At 35.0% G+C, this 20,930-nt stretch overlaps 3 protein-coding genes, 1 long non-coding RNA gene and 1 pseudogene across 8 annotated transcripts; 3 read left to right on the top strand and 2 right to left on the bottom strand.

Moving 5' to 3' along the window:
• Positions 1 to 825: 825 nt before the first annotated feature.
• On the top strand, positions 826 to 2,421 carry LOC128175712 (putative nuclease HARBI1; the record flags this gene model as incomplete). Its single annotated transcript, XM_052841536.1, has 4 exons — positions 826 to 945; positions 1,649 to 1,760; positions 1,847 to 1,970; positions 2,056 to 2,421. Coding segments are annotated over 4 exons (615 nt in total), but the record flags the coding sequence as incomplete, so codon positions are not given.
• Positions 2,422 to 5,787: 3,366 nt separating this feature from the next.
• LOC128178322 (uncharacterized) lies at positions 5,788 to 7,695 on the top strand. Its single transcript, XM_052845435.1, has 2 exons — positions 5,788 to 6,392; positions 6,968 to 7,695. Exons 1-2 carry the CDS (start codon positions 5,866 to 5,868, stop codon positions 7,437 to 7,439), a joined length of 999 nt encoding a protein of 332 aa, XP_052701395.1. The 5' UTR covers positions 5,788 to 5,865; the 3' UTR covers positions 7,440 to 7,695.
• A 362-nt stretch (positions 7,696 to 8,057) lies between these two features.
• LOC128175711 (uncharacterized) lies at positions 8,058 to 9,679 on the top strand (annotated as a pseudogene).
• Positions 9,680 to 10,367: 688 nt separating this feature from the next.
• LOC128177512 (uncharacterized) lies at positions 10,368 to 11,534 on the bottom strand. Of its 2 annotated transcripts, XR_008242842.1 has the most exons (3): positions 11,186 to 11,534; positions 10,883 to 11,008; positions 10,368 to 10,466 (listed from the first exon to the last, which is right to left on the bottom strand). It is a non-coding gene; the product is annotated as an uncharacterized LOC128177512 (long non-coding RNA). The 2 variants fall into 2 exon arrangements; XR_008242841.1 differs by having other exon boundaries at positions 10,368 to 11,008.
• Positions 11,535 to 13,247: 1,713 nt separating this feature from the next.
• LOC128175021 (uncharacterized) lies at positions 13,248 to 18,293 on the bottom strand. Of its 4 annotated transcripts, XM_052840395.1 has the most exons (5): positions 18,079 to 18,293; positions 16,361 to 17,604; positions 15,379 to 15,907; positions 14,227 to 15,261; positions 13,255 to 14,045 (listed from the first exon to the last, which is right to left on the bottom strand). In XM_052840395.1, exons 2-5 carry the CDS (start codon positions 16,622 to 16,624, stop codon positions 13,975 to 13,977), a joined length of 1,899 nt encoding a protein of 632 aa, XP_052696355.1. In that variant the 5' UTR covers positions 16,625 to 17,604; positions 18,079 to 18,293; the 3' UTR covers positions 13,255 to 13,974. The 4 variants fall into 4 exon arrangements, 3 of the variants coding, with proteins under 3 accessions (XP_052696355.1, XP_052696354.1, XP_052696353.1); XR_008242626.1 differs by lacking the exons at positions 16,361 to 17,604; positions 18,079 to 18,293 and having other exon boundaries at positions 13,248 to 13,386; positions 13,861 to 14,045; positions 15,379 to 16,350; XM_052840394.1 differs by lacking the exons at positions 16,361 to 17,604; positions 18,079 to 18,293 and having other exon boundaries at positions 15,379 to 15,475; positions 15,569 to 16,350.
• Positions 18,294 to 20,930: the final 2,637 nt, after the last annotated feature.

The following is a 20,930-nucleotide window of genomic DNA, read 5'->3' as shown; positions in this document are numbered from 1 at the left end:
CTAGAACGTTCAATTGTTGGGCTACAAAATAACATTTTAATAGTGGGTCATTCCTCCACATTTTTGTTGATAAAAATCGGTATAAATTCCATTAAACCGCATTTAGACTATGACAAAAATATGGAGCTCAGACCCACTCTTGAAAGAAAAGGCATTAAAGTTTTAAAAAATGACACTATTTGGAGGTTTTGACGCACATAGGTCAGTTTAAAATCAACCTATTACATGTATTTAAAATATTTAAGGGTTACAAAGCGATGTTACGTTAAATATACACTGTTTTTAATTATCATAAAAAATTATCAGATTTAATGATATTTAAATTTTGGGGTATTTAATCATTCCTCATATGTGCATTTTACATGCCTTATTAATCCATCTTCTTTCATTGTTTTCTATATTTTTCAATTAGTATTGTTTAATTATAGAACAAAAATTGAAAATTATACAATACAAATGGAAAATTATAGAATACAAATGGAAAACAAATGGAAAATGATATAATACAAATAGCAAATGGTACAATACATATAAATACTTACAAACTACAAATGGAAAATTATAGAATACAAATGGAAAATTATAGAATACAATTTGAAATTCATATAATACAAGTGGAAAATTATACAATACAAATGAAATTCATACAATGCAAATGGAAAATTATAGAATACAAATAAAAAGTTAAACAATGCAATAAATATTTATACAATACCAATGGAAATGATTGAGTATTGCAATGTCTGTCATGCCATACAAGCTGTATCATAATGTTTAGGAACCATATTTTTTTTAATGGTTAACAATTTATTCATATAAAACTAAATTGCAGGATTTCCAGGCATTGCGGGGTGCGTTGATGGAACAATGGTCAAAATAAAAGCTCCCCACGGCAATGAAGCAGACTACATTTGTCGCAAAGGATATTATGCCCTTAACATCCAGGTGTGCATGATTTTCATCACGTGACATGATTTTCCTGTCACTTAAAGAGAATGGGTGGTCAACAAAATAACCATCAGTTCATTCTTAATTTTTTACTTAAATTTTTGTGGAAAATGCCGTTAAGAAGCCTTATCTAGAGCAAAAATGAATTATTGTGGTCCTGTACAAAAATTGATTTGCTAAATATTCCTTAGAAGAGAAATATTTTCTTTGACAAAAATTAATGATTTTTTCAAATATTATTTATCATAAAAGTTCAAGTTATATGAAGACTTATCATACTAGCAGGTTTTTGCAGCAAAATAAAATTCTAAAAAATACAGCTCATATTGCTCTAAGTGACAAAAAACCCATATACATGTACTTTAATTACATTTTAAATTTGGACATTTTCCTATATTCCAATATAGAGCTCTCCTTTAAAAAAAAAATTAATACAGTCTGAAATGGCCATGACCATCAAGCACCCTTAATAATAGTCAAATCATTCCCAAAGATTTTATATTTCATAGCATTATTGTGCAAATTGTTTTGTTACATGTTCAATTCTGAAATAAAATAAAAGGAAAAATTCATGTCAATTTTGCTTGCAAAAGAATTTTGCACTGAAATAAGTTGTTTCACCCCTGAAAAAGAGACTTTGAATAAGCTTTATATATTGAATTATGATAATATAATAATTAACATTGTTTGTAATTAATAGATGACGTGTGACCCTCGATTCAGAGTAATCGATCTTGTAGCCAAGTGGCCTGGAAGTGTTCATGATTCCAAAATATTTCGCGAGTCCCAACTGTGCAAAATCATGGAGGAAGGTATGTCCATAGCAAATAAAACTATCATTTAGACATTAGTTGTCTCTCCATTCCTTTCTTTTATATAATTGCATATATTATTTTAGGTCAAATTCAAGGAACTCTCTTAGGAGACTCGGGATACGGTTTAAAACCATACTTGATGACTCCGTATATCTCCACTGAAACAGCACCATCTCAAAGATTTAATTCAGCTCATTGCAGAACCAGGCAAGTACGCACACCCATTACCTCTGACAATCTACCAAATACGACACATCATACTTTATTTTCTTTTTTGTCTTTCTGTTTTAAGGGTTACAATTGAACAGACATTTGGTGTTCTGAAGAAAAGGTTTAATGCGCTCCACACGGGTCTTCGAGCCAATCCTGAGAGAGCGTGCAGGATGATTACTGCATGTGTCATCCTGCATAACATTGGTCTAGACAGGGGAGACATTCTTAGAGATGTTCCCCAGATTCCTGCTTCATTGGTGGCCCCTGATTTTGTTATTCCAGAGGATGCTGTTGGAAGAACGGTGCGGGATCACATCAGAGACACCTATTTCTCATGAAATGTATTCAAACGCTTGAATTTCTTCTACAGTTTAGTGTTTTCCAGTCTTAAATTCTCAATTTCAAGCTCCTGGATGTTGATCTTCCTTTTTCTTGATGACTTACTTGTATCCAAAATAAGTTTGATTTATGTTCATGATGTATTGTTAAATGTTCACATTTTCAATGTTCAATATTAAATCATGTCTTAGTGTTCAATCAAATTTATCATCATTTAACATTATTGATTATTTTTTACTGTAATTCTTATCATCTTGCAATCATTCATAAAAGACATGGTGAACATGTATTTAATAAACGTTCATGTTCATGATAGCAAGTGACCTAGTTTTATGGTTTTATATTTACATTTCACATATTTTTTGCATGTAAAGTATGTGGAAAGCTACTGCAGTTAATAACACTGTAAAACACACAGGGTACTGAAAGGTTAAAATGATAAGTTTAAATGTGACGGCTGTAAAATGCAACCTCACAAGTGAAAATCAAAGTTCACGCATGTGGCTGCCACAGTGGCCCTTCCATTATTTTGAGCTTACCCTTAAGATTAAACAGAAATTTTGAGGTATAAATCATATTTGCAGACAAGGCAAGAAGTTAAAAAACAACAAGCCCATGGGCCACATCGCATTGAAGCATTGTAGTTCTCGAGAAGATTTTTAAACATTTCCATATAATATATTTCTACTTTTAACCCATCTTTGGTCCCCAGTATTAGTCCAGGGGTCACTAATTTAAAACTATCGAAAAATCTTAACCACTCTATTTTTGGTACCTAATAGCATTTACTTATGTATTTTGTAGAACATGTCATATAATTGTGAAGTACCTTTACTTTCCTCACAACGCCCCTTTTCCATTATCTCTTCCTTGGTAATTTCTTCCCTAGTTACTACCTCAGCGACAGGTTCTTTACAATAAATTGAGATTAGATAATAAATCAAGTAATAAACATTGACTATAAATACTGTTTCAATTATCTCTGATCAAGTTATAATGAGACTTATGATTTATAAAGCCTTTCAAGCCCTAATACTGATAGGCTTTATTATTGTTGTTTTCTATCATTCAGATTCTCATAACCACAAGAAACAAGAGGCCAATTTGCCTTAACGGTCACTTGAGTAGCATATATCCCATACACAAACTTGTCATAGAGTCTCATATATGCATCTAATTAATTAGGTTTCATACTGGAGTAGAAAAATTATAAATTTGTAATGACGACCACATTTCAAAAAGAACTAGGAAACCTATAATTTTGGTGAAAAATTAAAAGATCTGGTCTACAAAATCATGAATTCAGTTTTCCTTTCAGGTGTGTGGGAGTAAAGAAGATAATTTTTTAACGTTATATGCATTAACATCTATACATCCATTTTGGCCCTGCCCTAGAGTCAAAACCCACCCTTGAGAGGACATGAAAATTTGAATTTCAGTAGAAGACTTCCTGGTAAACATAATTATTAGTCAGTTTTTTTATACAGATGTGTGAGAATAGAAAAGAAATTTTTTTAACGTAATATGCATTAATGCATTAACACTATATTGCCACATTGCCCCCCCCCCTTCATGTCCTGAACCCCTGACCCAGGGGCCATAAATTTCACAATTTAGGTAAAGGAGATTGTGGATATAATAACCATGTACCGGTATTCAGTTTTTTGCCCACATGTGTGGGAGTAGAGAAGAAGATTTTCTAAGATTTAATACATTTTTACTATTTGGCCATATTCGCCCCACCCTAGAGCCAGAACCCCTGACCCAGCCGAGGGGCCATTAATTTCACAATTTTGGTAGAGGGCTTCATGGACATCATAACAATGCAACCAGTTTTTTCCTCACATGCGTGGGGGTAGAGAAAAACTCATCCGGAAATTGCGCATGTATACATACCGAGTGGTATTGGGCATTGGTTTAGTGTCATGTGATTGCGATTTCTGTCTAAAATAGTTATAATGGGATTGACACACTGATAAAAGAATTTAAAATTGAAGCTATTCGATGTGTATGGTAAGAAATATGCATCGAATGCATCTTAATAAATATATATTTCTTAAAGACACCATGTTTCAATGGAATATTTGGCTCATGACGTATGCCACGTGGCAATATTTACATTCCACTGCGCTTGCTTGGCTATGAAGCGGAAGGGAAACTCAATATTTTTGTGTTGGCCCAACGCGTAATTCTTTTTTTTCTCTTTCCAATTTGAATTATTTACTTTGGAACACCGCATTTTTTCAAAATCTTTTCATATGATATATAAACCATGTGGACATCGTGTAATAATTTGATACTTGCTAAATCATGGATTTGTGCGTCACCATGTCCCTTTAATGAATAAATGGAGATAAAACCAACAAAACGCTAAATTAAATTGACTAGCAAATAGAATCTTTTAACTTTTAATTTGATAGTTTTGCCAACAATGGTTTAGGCGTAAACAAAATCTAAAAGTCCGAATTTATTATGCCCTAAGTCCATTATTTTGTTTGAGCCTTATTCCATCATATAGTAAAAATGTCGAATGTAATTTCAATAATAATTCATTTTATAAATACTTTTTCACTTTTTTAAGCATTGCTTTTTTATCGCAATTTTCCAGGGCCGATAATTAGATGTACAGGGTAACATGAAAAGAGGTAAGATTCATGATTGTAAAAAAAAATCGGATTCTATACTTTAACCTTTTTGGTTTAGTTTGAACATATTTTATTGTATATTTACGCAATGGGATTGGGCACAAGTTCAATAACTTATTCAGCCCCCTCCCTACAAAATTATTAACAAACATAATTTAAAGCATAGTAAAAGGTCACATATTTAAAACAGATGCAATATATATCACATACATTACTTAAGTTGCTAATGGCACTAGAAAATAGACATAAATATATAAAGCGTAAAAATAAAGCTTCATTGTTTAATCATAATTTTAAAATTTTACAATATTTAACCACAAAATACTTTTAATAATGTTTAGAAAGGTAACAATTTTTAAAATCCCCAGTGGGATTCGAACTCACGACTTACAGATTCGTAGTGGCTCCTTTAACCCACTTTCATTATTCAGATTATTGAGAACAAATTTTGTACAAGACAACTAGTTGTCATGTACAAATTTTGTTCTCAATGATCTGAATTTTTGTAAAGGACACCACTGAACTACACTGTTAGGTGACAACTTTGGGGGAAAACTATTTATAAAATTACACATAATTTTATTGTTCACAACATGGAAGTGTCCCATACCACCTTAAAGAGCATTGGTTTATATTGTATAAAGTGAACCTGGCAGGATAATTATCTCAGATGCGACAGGATATCAATAATTTCGCAGCAATTAGCAAATGGTAGTGAAATAGTGCATCTCTTGTATTAATTCTCTATTTAATGAAATCACTGAATTTTAGGAGTATTTATATATATATCGAGTATGTCGTTATGACAGAGCAATACACATCGTAATCAATCGGACACGAGATGGCCATGCATTGAGGCGGTGAATTCGACAGGTAGGTCGAAGGACAATTTTACAAAAAAGTCGATGGACAACGCCACACAAAGGACCCAGTCCGTTTTACAGGACGGGTACGACCTGCCTGTATACGGCCTGGACACGGGCTGGTTCCTTTATATCCACGTCCCTGCCCTTTGCTGTATCTTTGTGAGCCTGTTCTGTGCCTCTGCTGTGATCATAGCATCTTTCCGGAGCCAATCACGTTCTTTTTTCAGCTGGATGAGAAGCGAACGTTTCGTAGTTTATTTGTCGATGTGTGACGCACTGTTTAATGTGACTCATAGCATGGACCATCTTCAAATGGTTATAACCAAAGACCACGTGTATCCGGTAGAGCTGTGCGAGTTCTACTCTTTCTTTCTCGAGGTATTCTCATCCGCACAATTTTTAATGACTAACGTAGCAGCTTTTAACGCGTTCGGGCTTATTTTTTTAAAGAAGCAGTTCGAACTTGGCAAATATGACTGGAAGCTTCTCTTGTTTACTTTTGGGCTACCTTTCGTGCTGTCAATATGTGCTTTGAATTTAGGATATTACGGACCTACAGGATCTTAGTAAGAATTTCATTCACATTTAGATACATGTGCAATTGTATTTTGGGGTTGTAGGTATGCTATTTAACGACATTACCACTAACCACTAGAAATGATACACATACACATTGCAGACTACTTCTTATGTAGGACATGATAATACATGTATTTGATTTAAGCAGAGGAAGCCAATAGTTTGTTATGTCGTAGGCGTTTTATAATGGCACCCAGGCTATCAAAAAAGTTATTCAAAACGCGTGATGACGTTTATACTTGTGCTTATGCACAGTGACAAGGCTTTGTGTGTTTGAAATTGAACGTTGCAGATTTTCAATGCAAACGTAAGAGAAATCTACACTGAATGAAGATATAAAGTTATAACTATAATTTAATATTTGCTAAAACTATCAAATGTTACTCATACTGAATTTTAATCATACTTTAAGTTTTCAAAAGTCAATTTTATGTTCGAAGACAAAGCGAAATATATGTTTCATGTTTCATAAAATTTTGCTTACAAATCATTTAAAAAGCTGGTCCTTTCAATACCAAATAGTTAAATGGTTTATCATAATATATTATATATATTTTTACAGCTGCTATTTCGATGCCGTAAAGGGAGCTGTTGCCAACATTTTCTTTACAACTGTTCCAATGACAACGGTTCTAGTCGCAAACGTGGTTCTCTATGTACTAACTTGGTGGAAAATCCACACGGAATCGAAGCGAATCAAAACCATGCTCGGAAACGAGGCTCAGACAGTTCGCGCGTCTCACAAGGCGGCAAAACTGATGAGTCTGTTTGTGGCCGCTTTTTTCGTTCAGTGGTGGGCCCTTGGCATTGCTATCGTCTGGTATAAGTTTGCAGTGGTTCCAAAGGAATTTTACACCATCACAGTCATATTTGCTAACATTGGGGGAGTGGTGAACGGGTTCGTGTATATCATCATCCAGAGAAGAAAGGCTCACCATGGAAATAAGTCCTCCAAAAATTCAGGATATTCCTTGAAGGACTCTGAAAACAGTCAGAGGAACGTCAATGTGTCGGTTATAGACACAAAGGTTTAGTTGTCTGATATGATTATCAATACAGACGATAAATCAATTGATTGATTGCTCGAGAATCTATTAAAGAAGAGTTGTAGAGCACTCGTTTTTTAAAAAAAAATTGTTAATAAGACAAAGCATATTCCAAGCAGTGTTTATCAATTAAAAAGATTACTGTAAAACAAGAATATTTTGATAAATCTTAGATGTCTAACCTAAATAAACGTCATATTTTTGCTGCTTTTTTTTCATTTGAAATCCCTTTGATCAAATATAAAACTCAATAAAGTTTGGAAAGCGTTTTGTATTGTTTAATCAAATTAACAAACAACATTTTGACATAATTGATAGTATTGAGTCCATTTTTTACTTTATTATATTTAACAAGAGATACGACCACTGCTAATGATGAGTCTTTCTGAATAGTATCATGAAATATTCATTACTATTGTGTAAGTAAAAGGAAGGAGTCGTGGATCGTTTTCACTTTTTACACACTTTCTTTAATGTTAAGTTACAGTATATTGTGATTTGTTTCTATCTACCCTGTAGTGATTCATGGTTTTGAAATTGTAAACAATTCATACTCCAAGGATCCTTATAAAACTAAATACTATTCGACAGAAATAACTGCCCGTTTTACAGGACGGGTGCGAACTACCTGTGTACGGCTTGGACACGGGCTGGTTCCTTTCTATCCACCTCCCTGTCCTTTGCTGTATCCTTGTGAGTCTGTTCTGCGCTCTGCTGTTATCATAACGTCTTTTTGGAGTCAATCACAACCTTCAGCTGGATGAAAATCGGACGCTTGGTAGATTTTTAGTCGATGTGTGACGTACTGTTCAATGTCTCCCAGAGTTTGGACCATCTTAAAATTGCTATCTTCCTTCCTCTCGTTTTCTGCTTCCGTCCAATTTCTTTTGACTAACGTAGCAGCTTTCAACGCATTTGGACTAATTTACATACAAAAGAAGTTTGAATTTGGCAAATATGGCTGGAAGCTTCTCTTAATAAACTTTGGTGTGCCTTTCGTGTTGTCAGCCACTGCGAAGTTATTGGGATAATACGGGCCAGGGAAGTATAGGTAAGAAAATTGTCATCCAAAATGATGCGGGATCCACGAAGATTGATGTACATGTTTGACTACCAATATATATATATATATATATATATATATATATATATATATATATATATATATATATATATATATATATAATTGATATGTAGACTTTAAATTTATCACTAGTAAATATTTATATATTTATTTCATATGTAGGAATTTAGCAACATTTGAATCTAGCGGAGATTATTAGTCGATATGTTTGACCTGTTGTACACGTTTTATAATGTCAAATAGGTGGTCGAGTTCAAATCAACCGAAGAAAAAGTTTCAAATGTTGTATGTTGTGTGTGCACGCCTACTGTACCAATCATTCACAGGCTTTACAAAAATGTGTTCTACTATAAAATAGCGATCACCTTAAGGTGATTAGTGGTCAGCAGATCTTTCTAACATTTTCAGATGTGTATTGTTTAGCTATATATTATCATTTAGTAAAGAAGACGTTGATTTTTTGGCTTTAAATTTACATAGTTTGATACATGTTTATACAGGATTCATCATAATAGATTAATATAATCTAAAATGGTAACGCCCATCCAGTCCTATTAAAACGATTTGTCAGGGTAAAATATGGTTAATTATCAATGTTTCCCACGACAAAAACCCAAGAAATTAAGTTATAAATTATTCTTATGGTATTATATATTTTAACAACTGCCATGTCGACCCCAACAAGGGAGACGTTACAATAATTTTCTTTTCAACTGTTCCATAATGATCCCGGTTTTAGTAACAAATGTGTACTTTGCGCGCTAACCTGCTAAAAAATCCACACCGAGTCGAAGCGAATCAAAACCATGCACGAAGCCGAAACTTCCCACTCATCCCACTAGGCAGCAAAACTAGTGAGTGTGTTTCGTTCAGTGTTGGGTCTTGGGCATCATCAGCATGGGGCACAATTTTGCAGTGATTCCTCAGTAGTGCTTACCCTTGTGGTCATGTTTACCAACCTTGGGGGAGTGCTGAAAGGGGTTTATACATGTATTATTATCAAGAGAAGGACAGATCGAAAGTATATCAATATGCCCCTCAAAAGTTCCATCAGGTGTCCCAGGATTCTGGAATTTGTAATAGTACCACCAATGTGTCCGTCATAGACAGACATGTCCAGGGTATTCTGCAGTCACCGATATAAATAAGTATTCTTAATTTGTCTTTCGTCAAATTAACTAACTTCAGGTCAAATAAGAAATTATTAGTTAAAACTAAATAATAGTATTTATATAGATATCGAGATGTGAAAATAAAATATAAAAGTTTTTACGATAATTTTTACAGTAAAGAAATAGAATTGGACAGTATCCAGTGTCTTTGTTCTGTCCTTCTGTCCCCTCACTGACCACAGGGTCACAATATACTAACAATAATATGGCGGTCTGGGAGACCTACATGTAATGACGTACTTTTTTTCGAAAAAAATTAATGATATTTACTTCAGTCTTTCACATTCTGTCATATTATTTTTGATGTCCAACAACATATTGCAATAAGATATAAGGTGATGGAGTGTCTTTAGATATAAAAGAAATAAATTACACTTCTCTAAAAGAAATAAGACATAATAAAAAGAGGTTTAAGGTGGATCTCTACACCAAATAAGTGTAGAAGATTTTTGTTGCATGCATTTGTTACCAATACTAGGCACAGTATTCAACAATAATATACCTCAAAATACAATACACTATTTTCTAGAGAATTTTTAAAATATCAGTCTGGTTCCAGATAACCCCTTATTTATCAAATTTTTAAACATTTCTGTTTTAAAATTCTTATGAAAGTGAAATGTTATTAAGTTTAGAAATGAAAAACAAAAAAATCATGAATGAAGTTTGTATGATTTTTATTGGAATCCACATAAATATGAAACTAAAATATAAAAAAATTCTGTTAAGGCAAACTGCTGGACAAAATCCCACAAAAACCTGAAAATATAAACAATATTCGTTGGTGAATGGGATAAAGAAAAGAAATTGAATGAAATTGAAAAATTAAAGGAAATACTTAATTATTGCAAAAATCTTGGTATGAAAGATCCTGTTTAAGAGTTGTCTTTCTTTATTTTACATGGTCTCAAATATCTTGGGATCAATTTTTTAACTAACAAAAATCACGAAGAAAAATTAAAAAAGGAACAAGTCTATGCTAAATATGTAGATATAAGATAAGTAGTGCTTATGATAATGTTTGAAGCTGAAAAATTATATTATTGATGAATGCATTATATATATTTAACTCTTCAGAACAAAATATTAGTAGTTAATTATATTATAAATTGCCTTTTACTTTTTTATATACAATAGCAATTATAAACAACAACCATACGCATATTAATACATACATTAGATGTCCATAGTGATACACATGCATGTGTGGAAATGAAAAACATGCTCCTTTTCAGAATCCTGTCTTTACCTCATTTTGCTTGCAAATCCGGGCTTCCACTGCTATTGCTACCTAGCTGTATCTATTTAAATCAAAATACATTAGTTTAATGCCAAAGTTTCAGTGAAAGTCTTTTACTGCAAATTTTTCTTTTTTTAATTTGGGAAGTTAGGATCAATTCAAGAGATCGTACTACGGTACTTTCGTTTTATATTCATCATACATATATAGTTTAAATGAAAATTTGACATCTGCTTACCTATATCGATAATCCGCCACATATGTATGATCGTCTGTTGCAGATGACATGACAAAAATGTATTGCCAATAGCAGCAGAGCAGGGAAACGGTATATTATTTAGAGTCCACGTTTTCCGTACAAAACAGCTGATAATCAATGTTAGTTAAAAGCTTTAAACAGGAAGTAAATTGACATATTTTCTAAGCGTTTTGGTGATTTCAGTCCTATCTCGTCTCCTTAGTTAGAAGAGTTCAATTAAACGGTGTATAGCTATTTTGTACCACGACATAATGTTATCAATCCGGAACACAATGGCGTTTCGAACGGAAGTCAGACATGTTTGTGACGATGTAGCCTTCCACCTTAAAGCTGACATGAATTCATAAAAGCATTTGGTCGCCATATTAGTTTCGATCGCTGGGGTATATATATCGGTTGAGAAAGTTACGGTCGGTTGCTTTCCGATCGAGGCATTCAGGTACCGGTTGCACGGACTTCTAAATGCATGAACTACACATTGTAGTAAAATGTTTGTAGTAAAGAATAAAGAAAACAACAATCAATGAAATACAAAATATGTTCATTCTGTGAAAGGATTTTCCAGATAACTTTATCATTTTGCACATACAGTGCTGCCTCACAACGCATTCACATCGAACACGTGTGTCTTTCATACAGAGTGAATAACGTCTGCGTCTTTTTAATAAACCCCGGCGGCACTACATCGAACACAGTAGATAAATGATAGTAAATCCAAGAAAATGACAATGTAACATCGTTTCCATCCGTTCCACCGTTTCTAAAATCCATACGATCATTGACATTGCTCGATCTGCCGCAGTGTGTTGTTTGCGCATGTGCGATGTTATAACATACACAGGAAAACGGTCCACAATTATCGAGGAATTTTATAAGTATCTGCGCCTGGATTTCAGCCTGTCTTGTTTCATCGTGTATTGGATATATCTTGCCAGTGCAGTGGTTGTCATTTTATTTTTCTTCAAAACGCGTTTCTACACGTCTTTTCGTCCAAGGCAACGTGTTCGGGTGCATGAAATACCTGAATGCGGTGAAGCATGAATAGTGCTCTCAGCTTATATAGGGGGTGTGTAGCGATGAGCAGAACAATAGAATTCGACAACAAATATGGCGGTAGTCGGAGATAAAAGGGAAATAATGCGTATTTATGAATTCATGTCAGCTTTAATCAATGTGCTTGATTATTTTGTTTTTTGTTCCCAATGAAACCGGGGGTTTATCAATAACCCGTAACATAGCTGTTTTTCTGAAAGTACTTCTGACCAAAATGTATCTCAATTCAAGATAAAAGAAAGTCTTACGCTCAACATCAAACTTTGATGACATATGCAGATCTACCCAGCTACTAAATATGTTCTTCTCTCTCTTAAGTGCACAATATCGCATTGATAGGTTAATCCATTCTCAAGTTCATCTCCGGTCGAATAACACCGGATGCAATCAAGCAAAAGGTTCCTTTAAAAAGTTAAAATGAACTTGCAAAGAAGACGTTTCCTATTAAAATTGTTAATGTTACATTGATATGTATTGAAGTTTATGAAAGAATGCCATTCATATAGCGTTTTTTAAAGTCTGTAACTAGTGCAATTCAGATATTCATAAACGGTCTATAGTAAGCAAATTTGATATGATAAAGAAGACCTTTTCTTTGTTCATATTCCTTTAAAATTGTTGCTTTTGCTAAATATTTTTATTAAAATAATAATAATCTTATTCCAAATATCATGTAAACCCAGATGAAGTCGCTTATATTATGTCCGAGCCGGTGTAATGAAGAATAATGATCTCCGTAGAATAATGACCGGGGGTCATTTTTCGATGTAGAATAAATGTGAATCTTACATCGTCACGTTTTAGTTCCTCGGACGTGACGGATCACCTATTTGTTGCTTTATAACGAGCTTTGCTCTAGTTGTACCTTTGACCCTCCCACTACGTAAAACTATATAAAACATCATTAAATGAACGATCAGTGTGTGTTGCGAGCTGGCCGACAGGCTTCAAAACACCTCCAGAATTTATAAAATAAAACACCAAAAGTAACGTTTTCACAATTTATATTACACGAAATTTCAAACAATTTCATGGACTGACAGTCGTCGTCAGGACACTGGTACACTGAACTTCACAGGTCACTCCATTCCTGTACACAACACTACTCAGTGTTCGATATTCGGGACCTGCGTACACAGAACATACACATTAAGTTACACATACACATAAAGTTCCATACAAGTAATGACCCACATGACCCACCGTACATAACAGTGAGACAACGTGGTACACGTGGCAGCGCTGCATTACATTTACTTGCATTTCACGATACATAATACTAAACCAAATTACTTTACACGTAACTTAAAATACTGTAACGACATTTACTTGCCAATTACACTGTTAGAGTCACTAAACACGACATACACATTACTACTCAAATTACGGCAGCCCTATGAATATACTCTACTCACGACAATAGATAACTAAAGAAATACTAGTAATGAACTATATAACGAACATAACAAACGAATAACTTTCGAAAGGGACATTCAAACAATACAAATTACAAATAAAACACATTGAAACAACAAAGTTATCCCAGGACCATTTAATAAACAAATAGAAAGAGAATTGAATAAGTAAAATGGTTTACTCACCTCAGAAGCCGTGTCTGTATTATAAAATTAGACTATTGAACTAACGAAACTGATAATATCAGGAAGAACGTGCAGGTGATTTTACCCGGTCCAAAGAGAGCCAAAAACCTAAACTCAGGTGGATATATACAGGTATCGAGGGGTACCAGAAAGGGTTATAGAATAAGAGGTCCAGTACAGGATAACTAAAAATAGAAAACAAATTAAAACAGCATCGTAAATGTAACAATACCTCCCCCTTTACAAGAAGTATACTTATACTTCCGAACATACATTTACGAACACTTAAAACCAACAGTTTATATGTACACAAAATAACACACATTCATTGTCTCCTAAAATAATCTGCACCCTGATTATCCTTACCTTTAATTGCAATGACTCGGTATCTATATGATTGAAGACCAAGTGCCAATCTCATGATTCTAGCGTTGATCACCTTAGCCCTGTTCAAATACATCAACGACTGATGATCGGTTTCAATTAGAAATTCACGACCATAGAGATACAGTTGAAATTTGTTGACCGTCCAAACAATTGCTAAGCATTCCTTCTCGATTGTGGAATATCTGAACTCACTATCCTTCATTTTCATGCTGGCATTTGCTACCGCAAGTTTCAATCCGCTTTCATCGTCAAACTGCATCAGGACTGCACCAATTCCTCTCTCAGAAGCATCCGTCAGAAGAAAAAATTGCTTTAATAAACATGTAAAGAGTAACACAATTGATAACAAAATTGGAATGAACTTCTTGTAAAAGGTATAATGGCCATGAACAGTTCTTAATTTACGTTTTGTGTAAGGTACATGTACCACCGCTTCATCGATTGTCTTTTCTTTGTCTGATTGTGCTTTCAATTGGTCTTTACCTACGATCTTCTGCCTATCTTTAGGGCCCAGCTCTTGGTTGATGTCCATACTCGATAACTCCTCCTTGTCCCCGACACTTGGTAATCCATATTCTTCGACCTCTTCATCTTCAGGGCGGTCAATCACAGCAGAGCTGACTGTAGCTTCATCATCTTGGTTTACATTCGGTGGATCAGCATTTCTGTCACTATACTTGGTCACCATATTTACATGAAACGTTTTTGATTTACCTTTCACATCAATCTTATAGTCCTCTTCTTTGCCTGAATTTGACACATGACGTACTTTCTGTAAGGGGTCACATGTTTGCTGTTCTACTTTATTATCCTGTGGAGTGATGTTCTCTTTTAAAATTTCCGGAACTCTGAGTTGATGATACGGTTTGAGCTTTGCTTTGGCTTGTCTTCGAGTTTCAACAGCACGAGCCTCTGACCATTGCGGATCTGGATTTCCAGGTGGTCTCACTTTCTCCACATTACCAATGATGAGGTCGTAAACTGGCTTCTCCATACACCATGCTTCAAATGTACCTGTAATATAGGGCGTGTCAATGAAAATAGAAGCAACAGGTACTCTAATAGATGAACCGTCTGCCAAAATGCATGTTTGAAACTTGTTTTTAATCACATTTTGCTCGTTAATCTTACTTGTCCGTACAACTATGCCACTGCATCCTGTGTCTCGCAGTACTGTAACGGGCTTACCCTCAACATATCCTGCTGACAATGGCATATTGTGCTGCTGCTGAAGATAGCATGATGGAGACACTGTTGTCGGAGAATCGAGTACAAATGTATTAGTACCAGTGTCTGTAGGTATTGTATTTACAAAAGATACCTGCGCTGGAAATTTAGCCTCTACTGGTGAAGTTTCCTGTGTGTCCGGTGATTCCTGGGTATTAACCATGCCAACCTTTGGTTTTGGTCTGCACTCCGAAGCAATATGACCCACTCGGTTGCATTTGTAACAACGTCTGTCTGATTTTGGAACAAAAGGTTTGTTTGTGTTTTGATGTCTATTCTCACCTGGATTGTCTTTAGAGTTTCCAGGAACGCTTAATGTTGAAGATTGAAATCCCTGGCCTTGAATCTTGATTAAGTTTGCCGCATTGGTCAATTTTGCTTCCCGATACTGATCTGCCAACTGTGCCATGTCTTGAATACTCTTTGGCGTTCTCTCTTTCAAAAACAGAATTAGATCTCTATTACAAACATTAAGAAACTGATCACGTAAAACTAAATCAAACAATGCTTCATAAGTTTCTGCTATGTGTGCCATTTTCAACCATCTCTGCAAATAACTACTCATTCTGACAGAATACTGAACAAAAGTTTCGCCAACGTCAGGCTTAGCTGATCTAAACTTTCGTTTAAAGCCATCTTCTGTAAGTTCATAACGCTGTAGGAGAGCTAACTTCAACTTATCATAATCTAAAGCATCCTCTTTGGTTAACAATGCATAAACATCTAATGCCCTACCTTTCAAAAGTGCACTTAGACTCATAGCCCACGACGTTTTTGGCCACTGCTGTAATTCTGCATATCTCTCAAATGTACGTAAGTAACTATCCATTTCATCTTTGCCATCTTCAAAAGCCGGGATCATTGATCCCTTAAACTTAACACTCACCTCATCAACACCCGCAGCTTTTAACTTTTCTTTCTCATGCATCATCTCCATTTGCTGCTGATGAGTGATTTGCTGTATCTGTAGTTCTTTGTCATGTTTTTCCATCAATCTCTTAAAATCTAGCTCCTCCTTTACTCGTTCTCTTTCCGCCTTCCGCTCTTCACGTTCTATTTCTTGTTGGAGCTTAACAAAGTCTCTAAGACTTTCCTCCTTGTAACCCAATGACGCTCCGTAATCAATAATCGATTTTAAAGACTGTGACATGATGAAAACTCAAGAGACAATAACTCATACAGACAACACACTATGTGACAACTGAAAAAATGGGAACTTCCAACATACCTGTCGATACACACCTGAGTTTGATAGTACACCAATACACGATAGATATTATATTTCAAACGTGATGTGAAAACGTGAACAACTTACAGACACACAACTTACTGAGGTGATGTATCCACGACGTAATTTCAGTGTCAACAGCTGACCTCTAGGTCCCGAATAACTCTGTCAAACACTTTCCTACAAAAAATTTCAAAATTAAATATAAGTACATACAAACAATTAAAAAAAAACCAAAGAATTTTGTCCAAAATAAAAAAAAAAAATTCTAAATGACACAATAACCAAATAAATATAATTTTGAACAATTTTATCAGTAGATCAAGAAATTCAAATTTCAAATGTTAATGTTATGCTCAAAACGAAAACAAGAAACTGTCCTTCCGCCTGGTCAATGGATGGATTTCAAACTCGACTGGATGATCCGTCTAGATGCATTTCCCTCATAACATCGAATTTCATCATCGCTGGTAGAATGAAACACTTTGAGATAATGTTCTGGTCACAGGGTGCTGACTTTCCTGTATCCCATGAAGTCGATGAGGGTCTTTAACAAATCTGTTGGTACAACGGAACACTCGATGATCCAATGAAGATTGATCCGTGCATTGAGGTGGTCTGCGCCAAAACTGTCGTCATCATGTTGAAGTGGAGGTTTGTCTCTGTCGACTGGATTTGAATCCCACTTCTGACACCATTTGTTGCGAGCTGGCCGACAGGCTTCAAAACACCTCCAGAATTTATAAAATAAAACACCAAAAGTAACGTTTTCACAATTTATATTACACGAAATTTCAAACAAATTCATGGACTGATAGTCGTCGTCAGGACACTGGTACACTGAACTTCACAGGTCACTCCATTCCTGTACACAACACTACTCAGTGTTCGATATTCGGGACCTGCGTACACAGAACATACACATTAAGTTACACATACACATAAAGTTCCATACAAGTAATGACCCACATGACCCACCGTACATAACAGTGAGACAACGTGGTACACGTGGCAGCGCTGCATTACATTTACTTGCATTTCACGATACATAATACTAAACCAAATTACTTTACACGTAACTTAATATACTGTAACGACATTTACTTGCCAATTACACTGTTAGAGTCACTAAACACGACATACACATTACTACTCAAATTACGGCAGCCCTATGAATATACTCTACTCACGACAATAGATAACTAAAGAAATACTAGTAATGAACTATATAACGAACATAACAAACGAATAACTTACGAAAGGGACATTCAAACAATACAAATTACAAATAAAACACATTGAAACAACAAAGTTATCCCAGGACCATTTAATAAACAAATAGAAAGAGAATTGAATAAGTAAAATGGTTTACTCACCTCAGAAGCCGTGTCTGTATTATAAAATTAGACTATTGAACTAACGAAACTGATAATATCAGGAAGAACGTGCAGGTGATTTTACGCGGTCCAAAGAGAGCCAAAAACCTAAACTCAGGTGGATATATACAGGTATCGAGGGGTACCAGAAAGGGTTATAGAATAAGAGGTCCAGTACAGGATAACTAAAAATAGAAAACAAATTAAAACAGCATCGTAAATGTAACAGTGTGTTTCATAAAAGAAATAGTTTAATGTTCGTATGTATGGGAGTAACTCAGACTATCTTATATATGACGTCATTCCGTGAAACTAGTCCACGAAAAGAATCTTCCCAAGTCAAGGGTTTCTGATCCGCTCTGCTCTACATAAACCCTTGACCGAAAAGCAGAGCGGATCAGTAACCCTTGACTTGGGAAGATGACGAAAAGTGAAAACATCGACAGTATCAGACCAACCATCCTTTAAATATCCGACGTAGAATTTATTTCATCTAAAACGGTTTTTAGCTCACCTGAGCCAAAGGCTCAAGTGAGCTTTTCTGATCACAATTTGTCCGTTGTCTGTCGTCGTTGTCGTTGTCGTCGGCGTCGGCGTTGTAAACTTTTCACATTTTCATCTTCTTCTCAAGAACCACTGGGCAGATTTCAACCAAATTTGGCACAAAGCACCACTAGGTGAAGGGGATTCAAGTTTGTTCAAATGAAGGGCCACGCCCTCTTTAAAGGGGAGATAATTGAGAATTTTTGAAAATTTGTTGGTATTTTTCAAAAATCTTCTTCTCAAAAACTATTCGGCCTGACAAGCTCAAACTTGTGTGGAGGCATCCTCAGGTAGTGTAGATTCAAGTTTGTTCAAATCATGGTCCCCAGGGGTAGGGAGGGGCCACAATGGGGGGATCAAGTTTTACATAGAAATATATAGACAAATTCCTTAAAAATCTTCTTCTAAAAAACTATCAGGCCAGAAAAGCTCAAATAAAAATGGGAGCCTCCTCAGATAGTGTAGATTCAAGTTTGTTCAAATCATGGTCCCCGGGGGTAGGGTGGGGCCACAATGGGGGGATCAAGTTTTACATAGGAATATATAGAGAAAATCTTTTAAAATCTTCTTCTAAAAAATTATTAGGCCAGAAAAGCTCAAATAAAAGTGGAAGCTTCCTCAGGTAGTGTAGATTCAAGTTTGTTCAAATCATGGTCTCCGGGGCTAGGGTGGGGCCACAATTAGGGGATCAAGTTTTACATAGAAATATATAGACAAAATCTTTAAAAATCTTCTTCTAAAAAACTATCAGGCCAGAAAAGCTCAAATTAAAATGGAAGCATCCTCAGGTAGTGTAGATTCAAGTTTGTTCAAATTATGGTCCCCGGGGGTAGGGTGGGGCCACAAGAGGGGGGTCATGTTTTACATAGGAATATATCGAAATTTTTTTTAAAAATCTTCTTCTCAAAAACTATAAGGCCAGAAAAGCTTAAATTTGAGTGGAAGCATCCTCAGATAGTGTAGATTCAAGTTTGTTCAAATCATGGTCCCCAGGGGTAGGGTGGGGCCACAATTAGGGGATAAATTTTTATACAGGAATATATAGAGAAAATCTTTAAAAAAATTTCTTTTCAAAACTTTATGGCCAAGAAAGCTCAAATTGTAACCATCCTCAGATAATGTAGATTCAAGTTTGTTCAAATCATGGTCCCTGGGGGTAGGGCGGGGCCACAATGGGGGATAAATTTTTATATATAGAGAAAATCTTTAAAAATCTTCTTCTCAAAACTAAAAGGCCAGGAAAGCCCAAATTTAAGTGGAAGCATCCCAAGATCGTAAAGATTCAAGTTTGTTTAAATAATAGTCATGGGGTATGGTGAGGCCACAATGGGGGATGAATTTTTACATAGGAATATATAGAGAAAATCTTTAATATCTTCTTTTTAAAGACTATTTGGCCAGAAAAGCCTAAACTTGTGTAGAGGCATCCTCAGATAGTGTAAATTCAAGTTTGCAAAATCACAGTCCCTAGTGATAGGGCTGGGCCGTGATGGCGGTTTGAATTTTTACATAGGAATATATAGAGAAAAATCTTTAAAAATATTCTGGGAAAGTTTTCGGTCCAAAACTCAGTACTTAGTGTGAAAGCACAGGTTATGCAGATTTAAGTTTGATGAAACCATGATTCCCTAGAGAAAAGGGGGGCCACGAAATGGAGGGGGGGGGGGTAAATTGGAATAGAGAAAAATCTTCTTACAGGTACAACAACAAAAGGGGCTTGGTATTTACCCCAAAAAAGAGGTGGATAAAAATTGGCCAGATTTTCTATTTTTTTTAGCAAGATCTACTGTACTTAGTTGTCAAGATATTTTGATACTGTAATGCTAATTTGATCAGAATTAAGGCAATTGTTGCTCAGGTGAGCGATGTGGCCCCTGGGCCTCTTGTTTAAAATAAAAGATGACCGTAATAAAGAAAGGTTTGATCGCATTTGTATATAATTGCATAAAACTATACATGTAGTAACTGCTTCAATTTTCTCGATCAAACCGGTTAGTCTTAAGAATCATCAATCCTAAGACAAAAAAAGGAAAATTTATGGATATTGTCTCTTTTGGATAAGGTTATCACCCGAGAATCAACTTCAAGATTACCAAGTGAACTTTTAAAGCAGATGCATGGCTGCATCCCAGTCAGGAGAGCAATCGAAAGAAAAACTACCAGAACCAGTGAATAAGGTGAGAATATTTTACGTAGACTGTTTTAATAAGTTTACGAAAAATATTATATAAAAGATAATAAAAAAATCTGTTTGTATGGGACCTACACAATATTTGAAAAACTTCAAGGCAGAATTCATTTTCTGATAG

The sequence above is a fragment of the Crassostrea angulata genome, chromosome 3 (genome assembly GCF_025612915.1).
Source record: "Crassostrea angulata isolate pt1a10 chromosome 3, ASM2561291v2, whole genome shotgun sequence".
NCBI classification, from domain to species: Eukaryota; Metazoa; Mollusca; class Bivalvia; order Ostreida; family Ostreidae; genus Magallana; species Magallana angulata.
The sequence above is the reverse complement of the archived record's forward strand: the minus strand, read 5'-3'. Positions and strand labels throughout refer to the sequence as shown.

Coding starts and splice junctions, on each gene's coding strand:
- LOC128178322 (XM_052845435.1), top strand. CDS start 5,866: ATGGACAACGCCACACAAAGGACCCAGTCCGTTTTACAGGACGGGTAC. Junction 6,393..6,967: donor TACGGACCTACAGGATCTTA/GTAAGAATTTCA, acceptor ATATTTTTACAG/CTGCTATTTCGATGCCGTAA.
- LOC128175021 (XM_052840393.1), bottom strand. CDS start 16,336: ATGATCCCGGCTTTTGAAGATGGCAAAGATGAAATGGATAGTTACTTA. Junction 15,262..15,378: donor TGGCATAGTTGTACGGACAA/GTAAGATTAACG, acceptor CCTATATTACAG/GTACATTTGAAGCATGGTGT. Junction 14,046..14,226: donor CCGAGTCATTGCAATTAAAG/GTAAGGATAATC, acceptor TTCTATTTTTAG/TTATCCTGTACTGGACCTCT.